General features: G+C 40.0%; 1 protein-coding gene across 5 annotated transcripts in view; it reads right to left on the bottom strand.

Annotated features, from left to right (window-relative positions):
- ELMO2 (engulfment and cell motility 2) overlaps positions 1 to 16,782 on the bottom strand; it is a 63,018-nt gene extending 46,236 nt beyond the window's left edge. For 2 of the 5 annotated variants that reach the window (XM_056812369.1, XM_007474940.3), the window contains exons 1-3: positions 16,579 to 16,779; positions 5,251 to 5,408; positions 4,858 to 4,898 (exon numbers count right to left, since the gene is read on the bottom strand). In XM_056812369.1, coding sequence (XP_056668347.1) covers positions 4,858 to 4,898; positions 5,251 to 5,334 — 125 coding nt within the window. In that variant the 5' untranslated portion in view covers positions 5,335 to 5,408; positions 16,579 to 16,779. Of the gene's footprint in view, positions 1 to 4,857; positions 4,899 to 5,250; positions 5,409 to 16,578 lie in introns of all 5 variants that reach the window. The other 3 variants (XM_056812367.1, XM_007474941.3, XM_056812368.1) reach the window with 3 other exon arrangements.
- Positions 16,783 to 17,314: the final 532 nt, after the last annotated feature.

Raw genomic sequence — 17,314 nt, forward strand, 5'->3', positions numbered from 1 at the left:
TCTAAATCAAATTTCCATGCATAGTAAGTATTAATGAATGTTTACTGACTCGAATCACATCAAACTGTAAATGTACTCAGTTTACCCTCTGTAAAGTACTTTTTAATTTTTTTTTGTAAAGCAGTTTTTTAGCTGTCTAGTTATAGGTTATGTGAATAGATATGCCCAGGAATCAGACAGAAGAAACATCAAGAAGAGTATCTGAGGAAAGCAGAAGAAGAAACAGAAGCAATTTCACCATATTACAGATCACCTGAACAAAAACAATAGATGAGGATTTCAGGAAGCACATCACAAAGTTGGCAAAGACATAATATGGTATTGATGGGAGATTTCAATTATCCAGACATCTGCTGGAGCCCTCCCTCTGGCAAAAGCAGAGCAGCCAATAACTTCCTGATTTACTTTAATGATCATTTCCATTCCAGAATATTATCCTATCCCAAAATAAATCTCCATTTTTTGAAGGAAGAAATTATGCTAACAGGAAAAAACTAGTTGCTAGAATAGAAATTATATAAACCTTGAGGGAAAGTGCCCACTCTCGCCTAGAGTTTGCAATGGAGAAGAAGGAGAAATCCAATCACAAGTCTGACACAGACCCCAAATCTAAGGAAAGCAGATTTTTAAAGAGTTTTGAAAAAACTATGTAGAATATCATGGACCAAAAGTCAGCCCAGAAAGGGTAAGAAACCTGTAAGTATAAAATCCTGAAGACATAAAGAGAAACAATTAAAGTGAAGAGGAAAAACCTGAAGAGACTTATGTGCATAGAGTGAACTCATCAACTTCGATTTTTAAAAAAAGAAATGAAAAGAAAATACATGCAGGTAAAGGTGGATAAAAAAGGAACACAGCACAATCTTATGAAAAATGTCAGGAGAGCTACAGCACAGAAATAGCTGACACTGAAAGAAAGCTAAGGAAAACAAAAGAGAATTTTAAAAAATCATTATTACAGGCTAGGAAGTTCAAAGGCAGCCTTTGACCACTGCTTATAAGAGAATACAATGAAAACTGAAAAGAGAAAGAAGATAGAATTGCTTAATTCTTATTTTGCTTAGTTTCCCTAAGGATGATCTCTGTATTGGCTGGAAGTGACAAAACAGAAATGGCACAATGACACTGATTTCTAAGACACAAAGGGACAGTAAGAAAATACCTAGAGCCCTTGATAAATTCCTGTCACTTGGCCCAGATGAATCTTATCCTGTGGTACTGAAAAAGCTGATAAGACTAGGTACAGACAGAGTCAGTGATGTCTGAAAGCTTTGAGAGAAGGGAGTGGTGATGCCCAATTAGTCATGGACAAATGTACAAATTTTCCAAAAAAGGAAGAGAAAAGGGTGTATAAATTATAGGCCAGTGACCAATTTTGATTCCTAGGAAGACTCTATAGCAGATAATTTTAAAAATGGTTACTGAACATCTAGGAAAGCAAACAGTGATTTCAAAGACCCAACATGGCATCACCAAGAACAGGTCAAGCCAGATAAATTTTAATTCTGTTTCCAACTGGGTCACTAAACTAGTGCATAGAGAATTATGTGTATCACCTAAGCATCTGATGAAGCATCTCATGTTATACTTGTAGAAAAAATGAAGAGACAGAAGCTAGATAGTATTAGTTAGATAAACTTGGAGCTAGAATAGTTATTAATAGTTCAACATGGGGCAGCTAGGTAGCAAGGTGGATAGAGCACCAGGTCTAGAACAGGGAGGACTTGGGTTCAAATCTGACCTCAGACACTTCCTATCTATGTCACCCTGGGCAAATAACTTAATCCTGATTGCCTAACCCTTGCTGATCTTCTGTCTTAGAACTGATACTAAGGTAGAAGGTAAGAGTTTTTTCAAAAATAGTTCAATATCAGCCTGGCAGGAGGTCTCCAGCAGATATGTGCTTGACCTAATACTATGAATATTCCTAGCAATGGCACAGATAGCATTATTATGAAATTTGAACATGACTCAAAGCTGGAGTGAGAGCTAGCATACTGGTGGAGACAGTGAAGATCCAAAAAGAATCTCTTGTTTTGGACAGGACCTATGACTTCATTGGTATAGAGAATTCCTACTAAGGAAAGTCCCTCTACCAATGAAGACTGGTATCTACAATTTATCTGAGCTTTACAAATTAAAACTTTTAAAGAATTGCCTGGGAGAGGCAACTTGGTGGTTCAGAGGATAAAGAGCCACAGGAGAGGTCCTTGGCTCAAATCTGGCCTCAGACACATCCTAGCTGTGTGACCCTGCACAAGTCACTTAACCCCTACTGCCTAGCCCTTACCACTGTTCTGTCTTAGTACTAAGAGAGAAGATAAGAATTTTTTAAAATACAATTTTAAAAGAGTTGCCTGAGAAATTAAGTGAATTGACTGAGCATATAGCCAGCATGTGTCAGAGAAAGGTCTTCAAGTCAAGTCCTGCTTCAAGGTGAGCCTTCTGTCTGCTATTCCTGCATAAGAAGTTGAAATTTAATGGGCATAAATGTTAAGATAAACACCACAGTTAAAAACAATCAACTCAATAAGCACAAGATGGGTCAGGCATGAGCAGACAGCAATTTGTATGAAAAAGATTTGGGAGCTTCAGTCAACTTTAAGGTCAGAATGAGTTGGTGATACAGCCTACCAGTCAAAAGGCTAACAGGACCTTAGGATGCATTAGGAGCACAGCTTTCCTGAATACAGAGGTGGTTCTCCCTCCACAGTCTTCCCTGATCACAACAAACTGGAAGCATTGCATTTGATTTAGGCTCTGAAGTTTAGGAAAGACATTGGAAAGAAAACTTTCCAAAAAAGCATAGCAAGAATGGTCATAAATCCATATCATATAATGATGGGTGGAAAGAATTAGCTGGGGAAGAGAAAAGTTGGGGGATTCTCATAAGTGTGTTCAAATATGTAAAAGGCTCTCAAGTAGTAGATGAATTAGAATTGTTCTGTTTAGCCATAGAGAGCAAAAAAAGGACTAATGTATGGAAGTTGCAAAGCAATTAATGTATGTTTCATGTCAATAATAATAAGTGATAGCTAGCAATTATATAGCACCTACTATGTGCCAGGCACTGTGCTAAGCACTTCACAAATATTATTTCGTCTGATATAACAACTCTGAAAGGTAGATGCTATTATTATTTTCATTTACAGTTGAGGAAACTGAGGCAAACAGAAGTGAAGCCTAGGGTCACAAAGCTAGTAAATGTCTGAGCTAGATTTGAACTTTTTTTGTTTTTAAATAGCCTTTACCTTCCATCTTGGAATCAATACTGGGTATTGGTCCCAAGGCAGAAGAGTGGTAAGGGCTAGGCAATAAGGGTTAAGTGACTTGCCCAGGGTCACACAGCTAGGAAGTGTCTGAGGCCAGATTTGAACCCAGGACCTCCCATCTCTGAGCCTGGCTCTCAATCCACTGAGTGACCCAGTTGCCCCCGGATTTGAACTTCTTGACTCCAGGTCCAGTGCTCTATTCACTACACACTACCCTACACCACCTAGATAAAATCAGGAAAAGCTTCCTAATAATTAAGGCTGTACAAAATTAGAATGGGCTGCCTTAGAGATAATGGTCCTCTTCACTGGAAATCTTCAAGTAGAAACTGCCCAACCTTCCATGGTAATATTATAGTAGAACCTCCTTTCAAGCACAGGTTGAACCAAAAGGCTGATTAAATTCTTTTTCCATTTGAAAATTCCGTGATTCTTAGATTTTAGGGAAGTCAGTTCATTTCTCTGGCCTCCATTTCCTCTACTATAAAATGAGGGAGTTGGACTATGTGATATTTAAGCTCTAATGTCACATAACTCCCAGAATAATTTGGTAGAAAACACTCAAGAACTGAATTAGATTGTTAACTATTACCCACTAGTGGTGTGAATTTGGACAAGTCACCTCTCCTCTCTAAGCCTGAATTTCTCCTCTCAACCATGAGGAAACTGAATTAAGACTTCTAAACTTTATGACTCTAAATTTTTATAATTTTATAACTGAACTCCATTTTATAATCTTAGGTTTTAGAACAACTTTTCTTAAGTGGATTGCTAAAATGGCAGCCCCATTTTTATATGCCAACATTATGTGTGTGAACAAAGTCACTCCCCCAACCAGACTTGTGTGGCTATATCATGTATGCATGAAAAAAGGCACCAACTTTCATGGAGGGGGGAGTGGAAAGAAGAAAAGAAAGCTAGGACATTCTGGTAGATAGAGGATTTTCTTGATGGTAGCAACTATATCCTTGGGAGAAGGTCATAGCACTAGTGATAGAGAAGACAAGTCTGTGCTCCAATGAAAAGAATATGATGAAACTGCAATACCAGAAGGCTCATTATGAAGCATGCTACCAGTTTAATGAAAGAGAGAAGTAAGGGACTCAGTGTGCAGATTGAGACATAAGTATTTTTTGGATGTGCCCAATGCAGGAATTTGTTTTTCTTGAATACACATATTTTTTACAAAGGTTTTATTTCACTTTCTTTTTAAATTGGGGATAGAAGGCAGGGAAAGGTAGATTTCCTTTTGGTAAAAAAAAAAAATTTAAACTTTTTTAAAAGAGGGGTTTGGGGGAATAGTGAATAGTCCTGGCCTAGCAGTAGATTATATGGGTTGTCAATCCCTCATTTGGTATACAAAACTTAATAAAAACAAAGCAAGCCACTGCCAGGACAGAAAAGTGTTATCCCTAAGGTCTTGAGAGCCTGACTAATACACTGTATCTCCTTAAGGGCCAGAATGATTGTTATATCTGGTCTGCTGCCAATCCAAATAAATCCTTCTCAAGATCCATTAGTGTTGCTTTAGTCATTTGGGACCAGCAGTCAGGGGCTATGGAATCTATTACTAAACCAAACTTACCCATCACAAACCTCCTTGATAATGGACGCAAGGGGCCGTTTCTGTAAAGAAAAAGACATAATTCCTCACTGGTGATCACCTTCTAGTCATACCAAGGCTGTTAGTGGAGTAGATGTTATCTATCTCAAGACTATCTCAAGAGAGAAGAGTGGAATTCTTACCTAGTAGCTTTTGTTAAAGAGTAAGCCACTTTACTATAAGCCATCCTGATCTACCCCTGGCATATCAGGGCCAAACTACCAGATGGAACTCCTAAAGGTGAGACTTATTCCTGACTTGAGGGCTCCCACTCCATGCTTCCTCCCTTATACATGCATGCATGTGTGCACAGACACTCATGAACACACACACACACACACACACAGACTCTCTCATTCTCTCTCAAACTCTCACCTGGTCGATTTCCAGCAGCTGGGCATTAGCACCTGGCCACTCAATTGCCACTTTGACAATGTCAGATGGAGGCGGCATTTTCATTAATGAACCCACCTTCCTCCAATGCAAAAGGGGCTCCCTGGTTATTCATACACATACACTCTCAGTTCAGCTGCCTGTGGGGAAAAGATCAGACAAAAGAGAAAGTCACAGGGCATAATCACCTTTTTTTTAAACTTATTTTTTTTATGTAAAATGCAAAGAAGAAGGGTTGTTCAATATTCTATATGATACATTTATAAAAAACTACTTAAATCTTGATCAATGATACACACAAAATTCAGTGAAATTGCTTGTTGACTATGGGAAAGGAATGGGAGAAGAGAGAAAGAACATGAATCATGTAACTATGGAAAAATATTCTTAAATAAATAATTTTTTTTAAAAAACTCCCTAAGTCAAATGATTTTAACCCCAATCCCATAACTGCTGCCAGTTGTGGCTTAAGATTATTGGAAGAAATGTTTTCTCTGTATTGGAGATAAGTGTCATACACATTAGAGACAAGTGGCCTCAAAAGAGTTCATCCAGTTTTTGCAACACCTGGAAGACAGAGACGGCATGCTTATCAGATTTGGTCAGGCTAAATCTTTAATATACTCAGTTCTCGGTGTCATATTTTAAGGATGCTGACATCTAGGATCATGCCCAAAGAAGAGTGATCAAAGTGAGAAGAGAGCTTGAAACCATGTCAAACAAGGATCCACCAAAGAATCAAGAATGTCTGAAAAGACTTTAAGAGGGGAAGAACAGAAAGTTCTGATAATTATTTTATGAAATTATGTACTCAGCAAGAAAGACTACAAATGGAGCAGCAACACGCTTTAATAACTACAAAGGGTAAACAGTGCAGAAAATAAGGAGACAAGCAGTGAAAAATAGGGAGGGATACATAGGCAGATGGGATGGTGAAGAAGAGCAGGTAGTGTAGGGAAGAGGATGGGGAGAAACAGAAAATATTTCTTACATAAACATGAATTCAAGTTGGAAGCACTCAGTAGCATGAACCCTTAGGAGATGAAAGAGTGTCAGGGGGATAGGATAATAGCAAAAGAGTTAGAGGTCTCATTTTTGTAGTTTTTTTAGGAAAGAGCAACTCCTGTTACCATAACCAAATCATCTCAAAGTTATCAGTAAAACTTCAAAATCATCATCTCAATGTTATCAGCACTTTTTGATGTTCTACTGGCCTGAAGCTATGGAAGACTGGAATGTATCTGGAATTTATACATCACAGGACCAGAACTTAACTGCAGTGCCTAAATAGTTTCTGTTGATTCATCACATACTTCCAGGGTGTGAATTTCAGTTACTATATGATACAATATCTATATTACCTCTTTTGATCTCTGGTATGGTTTTTATGTGAATTTTAGGTTTTCTTTGACAATCTAGCTATTACTCCTTTATGCAGGCTATAAACTTACTTATTAAACTGACTAGTTGGGGAGGGGTGGTGAGGTGGACCAAAACAAGATACAATTTTAACACACATAACTATCTTAAAATATCTAAAGAGAGATCATATGGAAAAAGGAGGAAACTCGTTATATACATGCAACCCCAGAAGATAGAACTAGGACGATTGAGAAGAATCAGGGAAACAGACTTCAGAATATTCAAATTCAAGTTAATTCTATTCAACAAACATGTATCTATCAGCAAAGACCCTTAGTAGGAGGCAGAACCTAAGATGAGTTTTGAAGGGAAGGGAGCAAAGCATTCTCTGGAAGCTAACTATACATTCCAAGAAGTAGAGGTGTGGAGAAAGAGCAATCCAGGCACCTGGGACAAAAAATGGAAGTGGAAGATGAAATATCACATATAGGAAAAAGTATGTGAAGGGCTTTAATTGCTAGACCAAATAGTTTGCATTTTACTCTAAAAGTCAAAGAGAGCTGCTGAAATTTTCTGAGCAGGGAAATGACATGTATAGTTAGATCTTTGTTTTAGGGCTTTCAATCTGACAGCTATAAGGAGGGCAGATCAGAGAGGAGAAAGAAAAGAAGCAAGGAAACCAATTAGGAAATTAGTGCCCAGGAGAGAAGCAATGAGGGTCTATCTGAAGTAGGTGGTGACTGTATGAGTGGAGGAGGGAAAAGAGTCAAATGACTTGGATAAAAAGTAAAAGACTTTAAGGTTGTGAGTTTGGATAACTAGAATAATGGCAGTTCCCACTAAATAAACTATTAAGTTAGGATGAGAGGTAAGTTTAAAAGGAAAGATAATGAGTTTTTGGATATGCTGAGTGTTAAATGTCTATGTAGCTCTCCAGCAGGCAGTTTATAATAGATGAACACACTGAAAAGAGATGAGGGCTGAATATATGGATATGGGAGTCATAGATGAACTCATGGGAGCTAAAGAAAGCATCAAAAGAATAAAGAAAAAAAAAGAAGAGAGCCAACGATAGCTTCCTGGGATACATCCATACATTGTATCCAAGGAGATTAAGAAGTTCAAAAATAGAATGGAACAGAATCTTTGGAAGTAGTGAGTTCTCTATCTTCCAAAATACCTGAGCAAAGGCTAGATCACTTGTCAGGGATGTTGTACTATCAAGAGCTGCGGGATGGCTAATATTAAAATATGTTTTGCATGGCTTCATATGTTATAATAGGTATATTGTTTGCCTTCTCAATGAGTGGGGGATAGGCTGAAGGGAGGAAAAAAGTTTGGAGCTCAAAATTTTAAAATGAATTTTTAAAAAATAAACATTTTTTTTTAAAGAGGCATTGAGCTAGATGACTTCTAAGGCCTTAGAAAGAGTTCTGGTTCTGGAATCAGAAGGCCAACTTTCAAATCCCAGCTTTGCCACTTATATTTGAGTGACCTGGGCAAATTATTCACTTTTTTGGGGACTCAAATTCTCTTCTATAAAAAGAATATGTAGGACTAAAGTCCATTCTAACAAAAGTCCCCTTCTAAAATCCCAAAATCTTACTCTCAAATCAGATTTCTCAGATTACTCTACAAACTCCCTTTTGTGCATTCATTACTTCAGATTAAAGCAACAAAAAAAGGATCAGGTTAGGAACAGCATATAGCTGTATATGGCATCACTCCTTGGAAGTCTTTAAGAGACAAAGCTTCCAAAAGGAAAAATTTGGGGGCAGCTAGGTAGCTCAGTGGATTGAGAACCAGACCTTGAGATGGGAAGTCCTAGGTTGAAATCTGGTCTCAGACACTTCCCAGCTGTGTGACCCTGGGCAAGTCACTTAACCCCCATTACCTAGCCCTTACCACTCTTCTGTCTTGGAACCAATATACAGTATTGATTCCAAGACGGAAGGTAAGGGTTTAAAAAAAAAAAAGGAAAAATTCCCCCTTAAGAAGGGGAAAAAAACTAACCTCAGTTTGAGCAAGGATGGAGGGTAGGTCATGTGACTGGTATCCTAGGCAACTAGGTCTAGCTTTATGGTACTCTAAAAAACGGTAGCTATGGCATCCTGTCCCTCCAAGGTCTGATTAAGGGTAATCACCAGGCTGTTGTATGACTTTAAGGGACATTTGCACACAGTGCCCTTTCAGCCTACAGTTCTACAAAAGGCCCTGATCTTTAAAAAACATATTTTTAAAATGTTTAAAAAGCCTTTTTTGAATGACCTTCCACACTCAGCTGGCTAGCCAGCAACTGAGGCCTCCAGAGTGGCTGCCAGCTTCTCCTGGCATACCATCATGAGAAAAGAGGAATCATAGTTTAGGGGGAAAGGCATAGGGATTAGGAATCAGGGACTTAAACAATAATCCCAACTTTGCCACTGATTGTTAGAGTAATCTTAAACAAGCTATTCCTCCTTTCTAGGTCTCAATTTCTTCATCTATAAAATGAAAGGTTGGATTATATAAGGTCCCTTCTAATTTTAAATTTCTTCAAATGCCCTAATAAGTGGCAAGATGAAGCACACAATAAGAAGACTCACAAATATTATAACTTTTCAGTGCCCTCAGTAACTCTGACTGTAAGTCACAGAACAGTTAACAACCTCTATCAGTGCAATTAAGTTCCATATATGAAATCCCCTACACTGATGAAATTACAGATCCAGACCAAATTAAGAGTACATCTTAGATCTAATATTCTGTTTTAAGGTCCCTGCTAGTTCTATCTTCTTCATTTGGTCTGTCTTTCTCCTCTAATATGGTTCTAAGTTATCAAGCTAACATTCAGAGCTCTATCAGTCTAATAAGTACAGTCTGGCTCTAAAGAGTCCAGCAATAGGGATTCTCAGTGACTGAAAAACAGAACCTCTCTCTCCCCAACAAATTCACAAACCTCAGGAAGAAGGAAATTGTAACTACCACGTGCTACTAAGTTGTGGGTGTTCTGAGTGGGATAGGGTGCGTCAGACCAAATTGCTGAGACATCAGCATCCCCAGAACAAACCCAGTGGATGGGAGGAAGATACTGTCAACTCTTATCCTCCAAGACATCTCATGGAAGAGAATGGCCCCACTCTGACCTGGTCCCAAAATTCTGGTTTGCTATTTCTGGCTTTGTGTACACAAATGATATAACTGGGTCCATGAGGAAGGAGACACATCATAGATATTGAATTCCAAAGCTGACACTGACTCACTGAGAACCTACAGTTTTAACTTCTTCAGGTTTCCTCATCCATAAACATATGGTCTAACTAGAAGGTATAATTCTATAGTAACAAGACCGATCTCTAAATAAATGTAAGCAGCATGAGTGCAGTGGAAAGAACATGGGACCCCAGGGCAGGAGGTTTAGGGCCACTACCTAGCTGTATGAACATGGCATAGATTCACAGAATATTAGTGACAGAAAAGTCCTTGGCGAGCATCTAGTTCAACTCTCTCTTTTAGAAGAGAAAAGAAGGCAGGGGTAGGGAAGGAGTAGGGGGATGGGAGGAAGTTAAGTCACTTATTCAAGATCTCCCAGAAAGTAACTGGCAGAGCTAAAAGAGCACAAGTTTGTGCTCAAACCCATTGCTTTTTTTCATTCAATTTTCTAATCTATAAAGTGAGTCCAACGAAATGCCATTTCATTCTTTCTGGCTCTAAAAATGAATAAATCTTACAAATCTATGGAAGACCTTATATATCGAAAAGAGTACTGTCTTCTTCAAAAGTCCCCTTGAGAAGCTACAAATATATTCCAACAATGCTGTCATTGTGCAACATTTGGAACTCCTCTTTGGGAACTGCTTTCTGGGCTTTTTCACAAGTCAGACAAGAAACTAGCTTCATTGCTTTCCAGAGTCATTTCTGACCCTAACCAGCTTGACCAACCACCTTCTTCTTCCAACTTGAGTCTGAATGACTCTGGGCCATCTCCAAAAACCAAATCTATTCTCAGGCAACAAAGATAGGCCAATGCTAAGGAGAGACCACAACTGGAACTATGGATTCTGAAGGTCCCTCTCAAAATATTAACAGAGATGATGTGCAACAGCAGCATTGTGGGATGAGCACATGGTCTCTAAAGGAAATGGTTTTAAGGAGTACAGTACCTGTTTGAAAGGATAAATTCCTGAAAAACTGTGAGAGTAGAAAACACAGAAGAAAAGCAACTGCTTGATTACATGGGTTGGAGGGGATATGGTTAGGGATGTAGACTCTAAATGAACATCCTGATGCAAACACCAACAACATGGAAATAGGTTCTGATCAAGGACATTAGTAAAGTGGGAAGGGTGGGGGTAGGGGAAGGAGGGATAGAATACGATTCTTGTAACCAAGGAATAATATTCTAAATTGACTAAATACAAATTTTTAAAAAAAGAAGAAAGGATAAATTCCTAATTGGTAGACAAGTCACATGATATCTATGCAAATAGGATGTGATGGAAATAGAATATTTAAATCATATAACAGATAAGAGTACCACAACAAATCAGTATTATTATACATATGTCTGCTTATGGCTCCAAAGGAAAAAGAAACATACAATATTCTTGGTTACCTGATGGTTGTTTTCTCCCTGAGCACCAAACAGAAATTATTCAATGGCAAAATATCTCTCTAAATCTAAATATCAAAGAATATCACAACCAAAAGCCTGAAGCTGATCTTATCCAAACCACCTAATGTGCAAGTCCCTCTGGAAGTAGTCATTTGGCCTTTAAGCCATCTTCAGCACCAGTTCATGGTCTTTTTTCATTCACTCCATCAATGGATAGCTCAGATTGTGAGGAAAGTGTTTTATATATATTGAGCTTACAAGCTTCATTGAAACTTCTACCTACTGCTGACCTGGGTTCTTCCTGATAAGGCCAAGACATTGAATCTTCTGACTCAGATCCAAATGCTGACCTCTAAGCAGGGAGAAAAAAAAACAACACCCATCTGATTCAACGTGGTACATATTAGAAATATTTTCTCATATGGAAGAAGGAGAGAGAGAAAGAGAAAAGGGGGAGGGGGGGAGGCAGGATGCTGAGACTAGGTGTTGTTCTCTCCCCAGATAAGTCCTCTCAACAGAGCACCCATACTTGCTCATTTTCTTCATTTTCATTTTTGAAAGGAAGTGGAAATCAGTATGAAGCAATTCAACTACCACTGCAAAATTCACAGTTATAAATAGCTTCTCTCACTCTTCCACTCAGCAGAAGTGCAGAGTTCAGGAGAAATTGGTCAGGGATAGCTGAGCTGTGTCTCTCAGTCTAGCTCCAGGGGGACAAAGAAGTAATTTGCCCATTCTGAATAAAATGACTTCTTCCACCCTTTTAGCATTAGGTATAAAAGAAAATCTTTGAAAACTCAAATCACAAGCAAATTGGGAAAGAAGCCCTATGACATGCACTGATCCAAGAAGATAATTTGGCTACATATTTGGAAGAACTAAAACCCAGGTTTCAAAGACAAAATCATGTTGAGAAGAATGAGTGTCACAGAATGCCTCAAATGGAGCATTCTTTAAGCGGATTTTGAGAGATGTGCTTATAGACTCATCATTGTTACAAAAAACTCCTTGACACTTTTATAAATCACATAAATGTGGTGATTGCTTCACAGGGCTAGATTATGATGGTGGTGCTTCACAGCACATTTTAAGAAAGGAAGTGAAAAAATGACTCTCAATTCCAAGGAATTAGGAGACAAGAGGGAGGCACCATAAGGGTGAACTCCCTAATCTTTTAACAAAAAGATTCTAAGATTCTTTGCTGACACTGTCAAAGGAAGTTTGATTCTAAAAAATCTCACCAGGAGATAGCCTGTATAGTGGAAAGCATCTGGAGTCCTGAGATTTGGGTTCTAATCCTGTTTCTGCCACTACTTTGCTGTGTGACCTCAGATTAAGTTACTTCATTTTGCTGGGATTTAGTTCCCCATCTGTAAAATGAGAGATTAGACTGAATAAGGGATTTATTATTCCCTTTGAGTTCTGCATTCTATGTCTAACACTGTTCCTTTCATTCTAATCTTTTGTACTCTAAGTTCCCTTCCAGCTCTGACATTACATGATTTTAGGAGACATACCATTTGGGAAATAAACTTGAGACCACACCTATTACTTAATCAACTATTCCATCTCTAGCACCTCTGGCTTTTCCCCCCTAACCCCCGAAATCTCCCCATCAAAGCAATGACTCGGCTTCCACCACACTGACCACAATACACCAGTTGATACAAAGAAGAGTAGGTAGGATATGATTGACCAATAGATTCAGATTCTGACATTTATTGCTAGGAGCATCAGTAGATACCCCAACATAAGCAGATATCGATCTCTATTTAAGTCAAAAATTGTCATAGAAAGTTATCCACCCAAAAAAGAGGCTCACAAATCATAACCAACAACAGATGGACAAAGTGGAGGATGGATGTAGGGGAGAAGTAGAAAACAAAAATATCACTGACTTAGATGGCTGCATATACTCAGAACCTCTCAAATCCTTAACCAGATACGCTGGCAAACTGGTTTCCTTGATGGGTAGAAGAACTGGCAGAGGTCTGGCAGTGGCAAAGCCACTTTCCAAAGTACTTGGGACTGCCAACAGGGAAAAGAAAACAGAACATGGGGTGAAAATTATAGCTGGGGCTTTAGGATATCAGTTCCCCTTTGACAGGCTAATAAAACTGTGCAAGAGGTCCAAGATGCTTAGAAAGGGCCATTTGAGAATAGGCAATGAAGTCTAGGGAAAAGAGTCTCAGGCTGAGACCGCCACAGAGCCTGTCATTATTAGTAGCATGATATGATGACAGTAAGTATCATGAGACTCCTAAGCCGTATGCCACCAACCAGTTTTTTAGCTTTAGACAAATCATTTCTCTCTGAGCCTCTACTCCTTTTACAGGGAGTTTATTCGAAGGTAAGTAAACCTCAGTTCCTTAGCTATAAAATGCCCCACCTACCAATTCACATTTCAAGAATGATTCGAGGCCTAGAGATATGAGGTCCTGGGTTCAAATCTGGCCTTAGATGCTTCCTAGCTGTGTGACCCTGGGAAAGTCTCTTAACCTCCATTGCCTAGCCCTTACTACTCTTCTACCTTGGAACCAATACACAGTATTGATTCTAAGACAGAAGGTAGGGGTTTAAAAAAAAAGTGACTTGAGGCTTACTTGGCAATTTCTTCACAATTGTGTAGTTATCAGTATTCTCATTTTACAGATGACTAAATTAAAACTTGAGAGGTTAAATGTCTTAACCAGAGTCACATAGCTAACAGGTGTCAGAATCAGGATTCGAACATGGATCTCCTGACTCCAAGTCTACCGTTCTTTTTACTCTTCTGCTGCTGGCCAGGGATGTGGTAAAAACAGAATGGGACAACCGAAGTGAAAAGGATTTGGAAAGTAAAACAAGAAACAAAGAAAAACAGAAACGCTGTGAGAATGCAAAATGGTATTATCATTATTGCTTTCCTAAAGGACTTTTCTAAGCCTGAGTCAGGTCCAGAGCTGCCTTAGTAGTTTGCATCTGTTCCTCTACATTTGCTGCTTTAAAACCAAACTGGCACTTACTGTCTGCACCACCCACTATTCACTTAATCATACTGAATACTGCTTTAAAATGTCATCTGCTTCGAATGCGTATTGAATCCCAACAAAATGAGTTCCCTGAAGATAAATATTGTCCTATATGTCTGTATCTCTATTCTTCTCTATATCCTAGCCCCATATCCAGGTCAGGATCCAAGCACATAATTAAGTTTTCTATAATTTTTTTATAAATTTTAAGCAAACTCCTGTACATAACCCTGAGTGTATCTAGAAAACAAACTTAGAGAATAATAATAGATACTATGCTAAGTTTAGAATCAGATGTCCCGGGCTCAAATCTTAGTTCTGATTTGGAAATGTCATTTCTTTTTCCCTGGGGTTCAGTTTCCTCATCTTTAAAATGAAGAGATTCAAAAGATCACAGATTTAGAATTGGGACCAGAGCGTTCATCTAATTCAATGCTCTCCTTTTAGATGAGGAAATAGACCTCAAGAGGTTAAACAAAGCATTAAAAAACATACTGGGTGATTACGTAGCAGAGCTGGATTAAAACCCAAGTCTTCTGACTTTACTAGGCAGCTTCTCTAGGTGAACTAGATGATCTCCAAATGTATGAACCCATGACCATGAAGGGTTTTAAGTATGGTTCATCTTCAGATCAATGCTGAATTTGCTAATACCGTTTTTATTAACTCAAGGTTGGCATATAAGAAAAACTGCCACCAACCAGGAATGGATTTGGGGCTAAATAGGTAACAAAGTATCCTGTATAATCTCCAACATCATCCCTGAGTGTCCTTATCCTATGCATGAGTTGTAAGGGGAGGTTGGAGTACCAATTCCTAAAGACATATCAAATATATATTAATTAAGTAAATCATGTGTATCAATCACATGACTTTCTCTTCAAGAAGTTTTGATTTTACCATCATCACTTTCAGGATCCACAGAAAGTTCATGTTATTAATAAGATTAGAAGAGAGACCACCCTGGCATAGCAAGGCCTGACTCTAAGACTAGGTTTCTGACACTGACCCATAGGCATGGGTTTAAGTCCCCCAATGGTTTTGCAATGTAAGGACTTGATAAAGAATAGAGAGCATAGTTCATTAAGGGGTGAGATGAGGTTATCTCGGAAGGGAAGAAGACCAGGAAAGAACCAAAGCATGACATGAGTGAAAAAGTGATAGCTTCAGAGTTTGAAATCAGAGAACTCCCTACTTGGTCACTTGTTACTAATGTGATCTTGGGCAAATTAACCTCACTGGCTTCATTAATCAATTAACAAGCATCCATTTAGTGCTCATCTGCTACACCCTGCACTAAATTCTAGAGACAGGAATACAAAAAAGTAAATTAAGCTTCTGCCCTCACATTGTTTTTGGGTTTTTTTTTTATTTCATTTGAAAAATGACAGGGTGACTAAATGATCTCTAAAGTCCTTCCAAATCTAAATAAATGTATAATCACACAAACCTTGGAATCTCATAACTCTCATGCCCTAATATGAATTCCCAAGGCTCTTTGCTCTTTACCTTTTACCCAAATCTCACCCCAACCCCAGCCATCCATTCTCCCTATTTCCCCCCTCTCCTGACATCCTTTCCTTCTCATTCTCCCCCTTCCCCCAGTATCCCTTCCTCTAGTCTCCCCCCTTACCAGAATCCTGTCCTCCCACTGTCCCCCTCCCCAAATATTTCTTTCCCTCCCATTCTCCCTCCTCCCCAGTCATCCTTCCTCCCATTCTTCTCCCTCCATAATCATCTCTTCCTCCCTTCTCCTCTCTACAAATATCCTTTCCTTCCATTCTCCCTCCTCCCTAGCTTTCTTTCTACTATTATCCCCCTCCCCAGGCACTCTTTCATCCATTCTTTCCCTCACCGGACATGCTTTCTCCTCAATATACCCTTCCTGATTTCTCTACTCCCAGACATCCTCCCTCTCCCATTCTCCCACCTCCCCAGGCATCTCTTCTTCCACTCCCCACCTCCCCAGCCATTTCCCCCCCCATTCCCTCACTCTCCAGACATTCTTCCCCCAATTCTCCTTCCTCTCCAGACATCCTTTCCCTCCATTCCCCTGCTTCCCAGGCATCCTTTCCTCCATTCTCCTCACCGCCTCCCTCTACCCCGCCCCCCCGCGCCCCCGCCCCCACGTTCCAGTCCTCCAATCCCCTCCCCCCAGCTCCCTGGGACCCCTCCCCGCCCTTCCCCCGCCCTGCTTCCCCGGCCCCTTTGGCCCAGGCCCCCAGGACCCCCTCGCTTCTTAGCCCTCGTCTCCTCCGCCCCCGCACCCCGCACAGAACCCAACCTTCATCCCCTCTAGCCCCAAAGCTGGCTCCAGCCCCGGTCGTGCCGACCGTTACTCACCAGGGCCCACAACCTGGGCCCTTCCGTCGCTCCCCGGGTTTGGCTGCTGCCGCTCACCCAGGCGGACTCCTCGGCCCAGCCTCGTAAGGTCCCGCCTCCGAGCAGGCTGTCTTGCTCTCCCATTGCTCCGTGGTAATATAGAGCCGACACCCTCTCCTTTTATTGGGCGATTCTCTTGTCGATCAGAAGGAGGGTGGAGCTGTTACCCGGCTGGCGGGGAAGCCTGGGACTCTGCTGGGGACCCCGCCCATTAGAATTGAAATTTAAAGAGACCAGACCTTTTTTTTTTGTCTTGCGGCCTGGGCTCTAAGGACATCTTTCTTTGCAGGAAGGACAGTCTACAGCTTGACTTTTTTTTTTTAAATCTTGCGAGGTCCAGAGCTGGAATTGTAAACAGAACCGCTTGTGACACTTTCTAGGTTGTGACGATAGAGACCCCTTTTTCCTACATGAATGCACAATAGTTCACAACAGTACACAACCAAATAGTCCACAACAACAATAATAATAGTATTTGAGGACCTGAGAGTGGGAAGTGACAGGCTGTGTCAGAGTCTTATTGCTCCCTACCATAATTGCACTAATAATACCCGTAGCCCAGAGCTGACCGTGGGCGCAGAGCAGTCACTGACTTGAGGGATGCAGCTGGGTTGGTGATGCTAGAGGAGGTGTGGGAGGCAGCTTTTGTCACAGGAACTTCTAAAGGAGTGAGCCAAGAACTAGGCTCTGCTATTCA

The sequence above is a fragment of the Monodelphis domestica genome, chromosome 1 (assembly GCF_027887165.1).
Source record: "Monodelphis domestica isolate mMonDom1 chromosome 1, mMonDom1.pri, whole genome shotgun sequence".
In the NCBI taxonomy this organism is placed as follows: Eukaryota; Metazoa; Chordata; class Mammalia; order Didelphimorphia; family Didelphidae; genus Monodelphis; species Monodelphis domestica.